This window comes from Gallus gallus, chromosome 15, assembly GCF_016699485.2.
Source record: "Gallus gallus isolate bGalGal1 chromosome 15, bGalGal1.mat.broiler.GRCg7b, whole genome shotgun sequence".
Lineage (NCBI taxonomy): Eukaryota > Metazoa > Chordata > Aves > Galliformes > Phasianidae > Gallus > Gallus gallus.
Window position 1 is genome coordinate 3,769,112 of NC_052546.1, and position 10,465 is coordinate 3,779,576.

The 10,465-nt window shown below is 44.5% G+C and overlaps 1 protein-coding gene across 5 annotated transcripts in view; it reads right to left on the reverse strand.

The window, feature by feature from the left end:
- GLT1D1 (glycosyltransferase 1 domain containing 1) overlaps positions 1-7,044 on the reverse strand; it is a 42,448-nt gene extending 35,404 nt beyond the window's left edge. Inside the window, exons 1-3 of one of the 5 annotated variants that reach the window (XM_046901124.1) lie at positions 6,836-7,044; positions 1,296-1,529; positions 458-606 (exon numbers count right to left, since the gene is read on the reverse strand). In XM_046901124.1, coding sequence (XP_046757080.1) covers positions 458-606; positions 1,296-1,309 — 163 coding nt within the window. In that variant the 5' untranslated portion in view covers positions 1,310-1,529; positions 6,836-7,044. Of the gene's footprint in view, positions 1-457; positions 607-849; positions 1,212-1,295; positions 1,533-6,555; positions 6,726-6,835 lie in introns of those variants that run through there. The other 4 variants (NM_001030656.2, XM_046901125.1, NM_001397458.1 and 1 more) reach the window with 4 other exon arrangements.
- Between the last annotated feature and the right edge of the window lie 3,421 nt (positions 7,045-10,465).

Consider the following 10,465-nt stretch of genomic DNA (forward strand, 5'->3'; position numbering starts at 1 on the left):
AGATAACGTCCTGCCTCCTAGAGTTTAACAGGCATAAACAACTGCAAGTTATTTCACGTCCCCAAAAAACTCCGACTCATTTTTCAACAGAAAAATCAGATTAACCTCTCTGCTTTTTTCAGTTTGACCTAAAGTTACATTTAGCCAAGCTGCTGTCCTCTGGAAAAGCACGTTTGCTTAAACTATCTTAATGTTAATATGATGTTCTTATCTTAATGTAGTTTAAGTACTTAATTGTAAAATGCATTATGTGCTTTAAAAGTACATTTATTTAGATCTCCCACAGAGAAAGACTTTCAGTATTTCTGAATACTTGCTGAAGTGGATAAATAGAATAACTACATTATGTGTGGGTTTATACATGTATATATCGACTTTTGTAACAGTTTGCACTTATTTTCTTCTTCTTCAGTACATTTTAGGAGGTACTTTTAATGTAAAACAGGAAGAGAATTACCTTGCAGATGCCTGCCTCCTTTATAAAGATGAATGGCCAGAGCTGCATCAAATTGATCTGCAGAAGTTAGATTTGCTATTTCAGTCAGACTTTCACACCTGGAAGCATCTTTGAGAACACAGATGTGACCGGCATCATGCAGATGACTCCTTCATTATGAGAACAGATAGAGCAAGAGAAAAAAAAAGAATAAAATGAATGTTGCGGGCATTCAATTACATAATGTTTTCCCTTAGTTTTTGTTTCTACATTGTCTTTATTATAACTTTGTTCAGGTGACCACAAAGCTAAAGCAACGTGTTTTCCTGGAAAAGATCTTTACCACTGTGCACACAGCCATGCATTGTAGCCCACACCTACTTTAAGACCGCAGCCTATCAATACCAACCCACCTCTGGGAATCCGTGGAAGTGACCTCTGACCAGCACCTCTCCTGGCCCACCTTCTGCTCAGTGTGATGAGAAGATTCCATTTGAATGCAGAGTGAAAGCCTTATTCTTGGATAACCTCAGACCCTCATTCTGGAGAAAGGCCCCAACAAATATGTCCAGCTAAATAACACTGTTAAAATACCGAACGTGCAAACATTGTTTGCAGGAACAAAAAATGAAGGCATAAATAAAACTGGAGAGTTGAAACTGTGTTCCTTCTCTGTTTGATTGTGGGCTTGTCTCCTGCCCTGGTTTATCCCATTTGTAAAACAGTTACAGGATAATTGAAGTTAAGAAAAAAAAAGACACCAAAGTAATTACATGGAAACTTTCACAGTCTTTAGAAAAAAGTCTCAATTGTTAGAAAACTTCTCACACACAAACCACCTATCTTAGTGCCAGCTTACCCATTCATCTTCATTTACAGCAGTTCCTCCTATTAAAAAATTGATTCAGATACTGCTGATGGATTGCAGGGAGCTCTGCTTTCAGCATTTCCACAAGCTTTGTCTCAGACTTTCCTTCTATACGCTCGCCTCATAATTCCTCCCACAGAAACCAGATCCACTTATCAGTTTCCAATGCCATCAGCCAAAAAACAGGAGTAAATCCATGTTTTGATGGGAACTGGCACACCGCATCTGCTGACATGGAGATAACATTGCTTCAAACAACTAACGTTTATGTTTCCAGTATTATTAAATACCACAAGGATGTTTATTGTGTATTACATATAGTTCCAGCTGATTTTTTCCTCACAGAATATTAATTGTTCTGGCATTAAAATCTTGCTAACTCAAGAGCTTCTTGGATAACGTTGGCTGTTTCCTTGATCATTTTGTATCCTCCCAAGGAATGTCATTTTCTGTCCTGCAGAAGTTAGTCATTACAGCAGAAATCAGTGCTAAAAATGTTGTAAAATATCGTGAGGTCTCGAAAGGAATGCATTAGCACTACATCACACAGAGCTCCATCAGCACAACATATGGTACTGTATTTCTTCCTTATTCTATAAAGAAACTCGTTTTGCTTTTAACTTCACTGTTGGAAACGAGACCAAGGAATTACAACAAGCACTAATAAATAATAAAAAGCAATCAGACCTAAGCTCTTTATTTGCACTGTTGAGCAATTATTTACTTCCACTGTCCCATGAACTTGCACCAAGCACCTGCTTGCCATCTGAAAGAGGCTCTCCAGTTGTATCTCAATGACAACACCCAAACTTCACAGCTGCGGAAGGAAAATCTCTGGGGCAAGAAGCTGGGATGCTGGTGCATGCATTCCCAAAGTTCACAGTTGCTCATTAATAGGTGCTTCTGCCCCATTGGTGTCACTGTCACTGTCACGTGCAAGCAATATGTCTGCGTATTACAATTAATTTGAGAATAACTCTCTCAGGACACCAGGAATCAAGAAACTCTGCTATGAATTGTGATCTAAATCCCCTCCTTTTTTTTTTGTCACCTACCAGGAATGAGACTTTCCTCCACAGCTCCAAACCACACAGGTGAATGACAGACAGCTGCTTCTGCTGGGAGCAGAGCGGGACTCCCTCATGTGCTCCAAGGCTCAGAAATTGTGGATTGTCTCTTTTTGTTTCATTCCTACACAAAATGACTCAGGAGTATGTAAGAAATTTGCAACGCAGCTTAAGAAGGAAAAATTATGTAATCATTCCCAGAATAGTTTGAATTCCCAGATGTGAAGGGACCTTCATCCCATAAACATACCACTGAGTTCAATATGATTAGTCATAAGCTCCAAACGATGCATATATGGGAATGTATGTGTACAGTGCTATTTTTCTATTTTTTTAGATGATTTTTCATCTCTATAAGCAAAAAAAATATAAACAAAAAAGCAGACTGTGATTTTCACACACGTTCTGTTATCAAGGAACACAATGAGAGGGTGCTGCAGGAAATCTTTTTGGAAGGCTGGTCTGTCTATGAAGTCACAGATGTCCCTGAACAAAGCCAAGACATAGGAGGATCACCACCCCTATCTTTTCTCCTCCTAGAACTGCATATTCACATTATTTTGCCATCTGATATACAAATAACACCCACATGAAAAATAAAAATGAACTCCTCCTCTCTGTGAATCTACAGCAAGACTGAAAATGTTGCATTTCAAGGCTACGCTTTCCCTCTATCACAGTTCTGAATGCAGCAAATATATTTCCAATCACCTTAACCCCCAGTAAGCACTGCGTGGATCTGGATTTTGCTCTGCTTTGTCATACCTTCCTCCAATACCGAAAGACTCACGGACACCAACAGCCCTATGTGGGGAGAAAGATATTTCTAAATAGGAGTTTGGCCGCCAGAATCCCACTTTGGGTGTTTTGCTAGAAAGTAACCCAACTGGGAACGTCTCAGACATACAGTAAGCTTGGAAGATAATTTCTTAGAGCAGACTGTAATAGTCAGCTTACCCTGTGACATTTATTTACATCTAAACACCACTTAGATATTTTCCAGCCTCACCAATTTTCACATTGAGAGAAGTCACCTGGTTTTTATTTATTTTTGCTCTCCTTGGAAATCAAGAGACATACAACTGACACATACACATGTAAGTGCTCTGGATCTATACAGTGTGCAGAGGGATATTGCTAAAAGTTACCATCTCCATCTGACACATTTTGCACTTTGTTAAAGACTTCTATAGAGAAACAGTTTTCTCTAAGATACCTACAAAATATCAGGCAATGCTTCACAACATTTCCTTTTTTCTTTCCTATGTTATTTATCGCTATTTCTCACTTCTGGCTCAGAAAGCCTCCTAACCCTGCTTTGTGACTAGGGTTCAGGGTCTCAGAAACATTTCTGCAGCTCTAAACACAGCATGGCTGGAGCTAAGGCACAGGTGAGTTAGAAGAGTGCTTGCTCATAAGATACTGTGGTTTTCAAACCTGTTTTATTTTCTTTCATCTCCTTCTCAGAAACATTTATGTTCTAATTTTCTGATACTTGAATGGAATTACTTACAACACAAAATAGGGATCATCCAAAAATATTAATTACCCCTTTCCTTAGGCTGCCTACTCTGTACAGCAGCTATGCGTGAACCACTGTTAAACCTATACAGCGTGATCCAAAGCTTATTAAGTCAGCACAGTGACTTCCACTGCCTTTTCCAAAACTTGGCTACAGTCGAATACTCACGATTGCCACTGAAACTGCTCGAATTACAAGACTTGAAACCCCACTAGGACTTTTCAGTTTCCTTTGTAAATTGTACTGGTCTTTGTTGTTGCTGTTGTTTTGGTTTTTTTTAATGCTGTTAAAGTAAAATATTCTTTATTTTACTTCCCAGTCAAGCTTCTCCTTTAAACACCGTGGACAATTTATGCTGGCTGGAAGGAAGCATGAATAAAATTCACTGTGAGTAAGAACAGAAATAAAAATGGGACTGATACTGCTTCAGCCCTGAAGTCCCCTGGAAGGCCAAAATAACTCTGCAGGGTTTAATCCTGCCTTATAAATGGATCCAGCCATGGAAAACATTTGCAGACATATTGCTGCTAGGGCAGAAGAACAACAGCCCAACCAATGGCTTTTGCTTTGCCTTTTATTCTCTACTCATTGCTCAGATTTTTCAAAGTGATTAAAGATTATGCAGACCAATACAAATAAAGCCCACAGCACCTCTATCACAGCACTTGTTTTAGTGAAGTGACTTCTGGCCAAATTAGATTCCGGTATCTTTGTCACCAGCTACTTTAAACTCAGGAAATGAATATATAATTTATGAAAATATGAAGCATTTACAGAAATAGCTGTAATAACATAAACACAGTATCCCCAGTGATATTAAGCCATAAAATTAATCAACGCTGGCAAGTGTCCAACCCGGAGGCAACATCATTGTTTCATGTATACTCAACTGAAAGTTGGGCACAGTTCAATATGAAAGAAAAAAAAAGGAAGATTGAACAAATAAATTCAGAAGCATGCACACAGACACAACCAAAGCTAAGTATTAATCTGAATATACACTCTCTGCAGCGTACATGTCAAAACACAAAGGTTACCCATATGAACCTGACTTCAGATATGGCAAATCAGAGAGAGAAGCAACATGCCCAAGCATTTAGCCATACACATTAATATTTTTAAAAGGCATAAAGTCTTAATAAAGCCCATGTTAAGTAAAATTATCTGTGTAAGATGGTTTTCCTGGCTTAGATGTTGTACTAAATGCTGGTGGACTGGATGACCTCGGAGGTCTTTTTCAACCTTGATGATCCTATGATTCTGCTGGTAGCTGTCACTTAGCAGCCTTTTAGTCAGGAAGCCAGATTTAATTGATAGCTGGTACTCTTTACTCCTTTTCCCAATTAGATTTCTTTTCCTAAATGGGCTCCTTTATATTTACTATAAACAAAATTTATGTCAAGTGATAAGATAACAACTGAACATGACATGAGCTACTGATGCTCAAAGACTACTTCTGTTAGAAAACTTTAATCTACCTTCATTTTGAAAATGAATTAAATTAGCCTTTCCTTCACAACTTAACTTTCTGCCTGAAAGTCTATGAAAAAGTGGCATCCATTTTGTGCAAGGCACAACCGTGAGCACCAGGATGATGAAGCAAGTTGGGGTGCTTTGCACAGATACTGCAGGTGTGCTTACATAGCTGCAAATGATTTCACTAACGTGGTAATATGTTAAACCATCTGCGAGCTAAGCTGTTCTATCTCAGCAAACCTACACTCACTTGCACATTAGCTCAGGCCATCGTGCTGGAGTCACACGCAGCTGGAGATGATTAACCAAAATCACTGGCCACAGCAGGAGGCACACACAGCTGGGTATGACTAACCAAAATCACTGGTTACTGCCACTCTGACAAAGCCACCATACTAAGTCACTGCCTTGGTGCAACATATTGATGTGGCCATAATTAATCTCAGTTTAAATTTGAAATAACGGGTGGATGTTTGTTTGACTTACTCACTTATGTTCAGTTTAACCAGAAATAACAGACCCAGCTTTCCACTGGATTACCTCTGAACTGCTCCACAGTCTACATGCAAAGCGGAAGGTGAAGTAAATGAATACGAGATTTGTAAAGGTAGAAGAAATAATCTTAAGGAGGAAGAACGAGCATAGACTTCCCCAAAAATAACCAGCTTTGTTTTATCCAGCGACAGGAAAAGATTAAAGTGAATCATCGCATCACTGAGGTAGGAAAAGACCGCTCTGCTCACCAAGCCCAGCCCAGCCGCACCCATTGCACGTCCCGCAGTGCCACGTCTGCACGGTTATTGACCACCTCCAGGACAGTGACCCACCGCCTCCCTGTGCAGCTCCTGCCAGCAATGACTGCTCTCAGAATTTTTGCCTAATATCTAACCTGATGAAGAACGTCGAGTTATTAGTGCATTTTAGGCCCTTAGAGGAGCGAAGTGCTGCACTAGGATGGCTGCATGGACTCTTTCAGGCCCCGCAGCTGCTGCTGCATCTCACACTGACCCTGCAGCTCATGGTGGGCACTTCCAAACCAGCAGCCCTTGGGAAACGCACCACCAAGACCGAACAGCGGCAGAAGGTTCCAGCACCCAGGTGATGAGGGCACCTTTGGGAGCTCGGGACACCCCTGCAGCGTTACCTGCCCTAGGCTGAACGCATCCTTATTTCTTTATTCATTTACCTATTTGGCGGGTGGGGGGTCCCCCATCAGCTCTCCCGTGCTGCGAAACAATATCCAACCCTCACGGTGACCCAGGCAGCACGCTGTGAGCCCCTTATCTCCCGTGGGCGGCCGCTCGGCGGGGCCGCAGCCATCCGCGTGGCTGAGGTGAGACGCCGCCGCCGTGCGCCGCAGCGGGCAGCGAATGGCGGCCGGCCCAATCCTGCGAACGGGGACCGCGCTGCGTGAGGCGGCGGAGGGGACCCGATCTCCTCCCTCGCGCCGGGCTGGGTGCACTTACTGTATCCTGGCCGCGGTGGTGGCGTTGCCGGTCTGCGCTCGGAGGCACGCCAGCAGAAGCAGCCTCATAGCGGCATTTCCTTCCGTCTGCCGCACCGAGGGGCCGTGCCGCGGCCGATGCCTGCCCGCAAGCCTCTTCACCTGCCAGCGGCACGAGCACGGCCTCGTGGAACCCGCGCGGCGCTGCGGGCGCACACCTGCATCGGCCCCGCCCAGCGCGGAGCCCCGCGGGAGCCCGCCGAGCCGCCCCAATAGCAGCAGGCGCTGTGTGGGGTGGTGTCAGAGCTGCTCTCTTTGCAGGGCCTGTGAGGTCGGAGAGCACGCTGATTATCGGGAAGGGCAAAAGCCAAGAGCCACAGCCTCGGCTACAGCAGGCGGCCCACCCAGCCTGGCTGCGAGCGCTTTCCAGGGACGAGGCACCCACAGCATCACCACCTTCCGAGTGAAGAATTTCTCCCTTAAACCCACCATTTTTAATTTAAAATTTATCCCTTGTCTCATCACTATGCACCCCAACAGAATCTCTCCCCTTCTTTCCTGTGGGCATCCTTTAAATACTGGAAGGTCTCCCCAGTGCCTTCTCCTACCTAAACAACCCCAACTTCCTCAGCTTTTCTTCAGAGAAGCACTTCAGCCCTCAAACCACCTTTGCCTCCAGGGAGCCATGGGGTGGTTGGGGCTGGAAGGAACCTCGAAGATTGCCCTGTTCCAACCCGTTGCTGTTGGCAGTGCTGCTCAGCTGGGCACTAAAGCAGGCTCCATCCAACCTGGCCTCAAACACCTCCAGGAAAGGGACAAAGAAAGAGCTGAGGACCAAGAGAACCACATCCCAAACTATCAAGCAAGCACTCAAGACAAGCTCCAGTAATCAGAAACAGTGAGCAGCCAGGTGGGGCAGCAGGCAGTAACACTGGGATCCTCTTGTGAGACTCACAGAGGCCAGAGTGCAGATACCTATGGCCTCGGACTGGATTCTGTACTTTGTAAATACACTGACAACACATGCAGGATCTTTGTCACTGTGAGGTAGACTAGAAAGAAGGCTTGATCTAACAGAATGCTCACTTTTTTTGCTTGCATGTTTATAACCTGGACCGCTTCCCTGATCTAATTTACCACAGGGCCACACTGATGCATGTTACCCCAAGGCTGTAGGAGATAGAGGAAAGCGGTCTGCAAACTGCAGTGCCAGTTTATTTTGCTTTCAACTACCCTTCAAGTCTCCCTGTCAAGCCAGGAGAGAAAAATACACCACTTACAGAGAAAGGTTCCTAAACTTCCTAATTTTAAAAATAGTAGTTCTTAAGATGCTTTCTGTGGGTATCTGAGGATGACAGGTAGTCAGGAATTGAGGGTTTTTAGAAGGGAAAAAGATGTACTACTTCTTGGAGTGTACTTTGGCAAATTGTAAGCATTTTGGTGAGCAGGCTTGGGTTTTGCTAACACATCTTCATGCTGCAGAGCTATGCTCAACTGTCTGCACTCACTGAGGCTCATTTGGAAGTTATTCAGCACAACGTCCTGTTCAGACCATCTCCATCTTCATGCAGACTTAAAAAAATTGGTTTCTACTTAGAAGTTAAGATCACCAAGTCTTGCATAATTGCTGAAAATAGCATAAATGCTAATTTAAGGGTAGGCAGGATCAAGCTGTTTTCATCACTGTTTTAGAAAGCATTTCTGACTTCATGGAAATTTAAAGGATTTTTGTCAACCCACTCGGGATTCTAGCCTTGAAGTTTGTTTCCATGTAAGTGGCCTACACAACGCACATTTGGGCATCTGAAAGCACCTACCACCCAAGCACACACCATCTCTGCTTTAAAAGTCATTGCTGCCTCGTTGTCTGCGTGTCCAGCAGACCTGCAGCACATCACAGAGACTGCTCCAACCTTTGGCAGCTGCCTTTCCTCTCTTGACACTGCTACCCTATATCCATTACCAGCACGCTCACTCTGGCTCCCAGACTCCACCCACACAAGGTAGCTCATACAGCTGTACTGCATCGAGAACATTTGGCAGCACCTGTGCCAAACGAGAACACCGTTCCTTGTTCTTGCAGCTCTGTTCCACTGTCCTGAAATCGGTCATGTAATACAAAACACGGTCACTTCTTAGTTATACAGCCTGAAGCAGTGATGCTCAGAAAGAATTGCAGTGAAAGTGCTTATTTCTCAATGTCTGAAGACTGAGGTGACATAACGTTTTCAAACACTGCTTATCACTGGTAGGTGTTTGTAGTCCAATATAAAATCTCACCTCATTCTCTAAGGTGAATTACCAAGGGCCTAAAACACCATAGCTGCATATACCGAAGCACACAATAACACAAAATGTGCTTAATTACTTTGTAGTCCCTAGGACACACCACTGGACTCCCTAGAAAATGTTATCCCAAGCAATATGACATGCTGTGTTAAGTGGAGCAAACCTGAAAGGCAATGGTTTAAATTCCAGAATGGGTTAAGCTGCAGTAGTTCACTAAGAGATGTCTGTTAAGCTGGCTGTGTTTTCCTCATTGCCCTTTGACACGATGTACAACCAACTAAGAGAGCAAACATATTTACCGAGTCATTTCTGTGGCGTATGTTATTTACAAAGGCCCATCATTAAATGAAAGAATTTACTTTTACAAGCATTGCTTGCTCAATTAGCAACGCTGCTCCAAACATTTTAACTCATACCTACACACTGGGTGCAACTACAGCACGTCAATCAATCCACCCATGGGAAGCAGCTTTCCCACTCGGTGCTGCTGAGAACTGCAGCTATAAGTTCCAGTGCTGGGGACAGTAACATACTTTAATGCCTTTACCCCAGCACATGTGATGGTGGAACAAAAGCGTATTTCAGTGCCCCATTCTCATGGCAACCAATGCACATCCTCTTCAATCCCACACCTCCTGGCACTGACACCTGCACTAATGACACTGTGACCGCATACGCCTCCGATAAGGAGCTCTGCCCCACATGTGGGCACACATACCCACATGGTGACAGTGCCCGGGCTGTGCACACACGGCACTGTGACGCAGGCAGGATGCATACAGCACCTATTCATGGCTGTTCCCCACGATGGCCATTGCATGAGGACAACCCCAGCTCTTGCTTTTCCGACTGAGAAGCAAAGTAGGAAAATAAATCACATTTTAATTTCACTGTCCTTATCGCTGGAGAAAACACAAGCAGAGAATGAAATGAGGGCTCTAATGGAAGCTAGGGTCGGGTACGTGCAGTTAATGAAGACACACGGTTCCATTTAAAGCCCAAAAGGTAATTCTCAGCCTGAGCTAACACACAAGACAACGTTCAAATCAATGTTCTCTGCTGCAGCCACCTGCGACACCTTTACCCTGCCGGGCACCTCAGCAACAGCTGCAGGGTAGAACGCGAGGGAAAAAAAGCCGCCACATAGCCAAGAACACGACCTGAGCAGCCCAAAGCCCGCGCCCCTCACTCCGTAACGCAACACAAAACAGCCCCACCCCTTCCTGAACCCCCTCTGCCCCTCCTGCGCCGCCGTTCCCGGACGCCCCCCTCACGTGACGGCGCGGCCGGTTGAGTGACACCGAGCTCAGCCAATGGCGTTGCTCCGCCCCCCACTCGCAGGCGGGTCGGGCGAGGCCCCGCC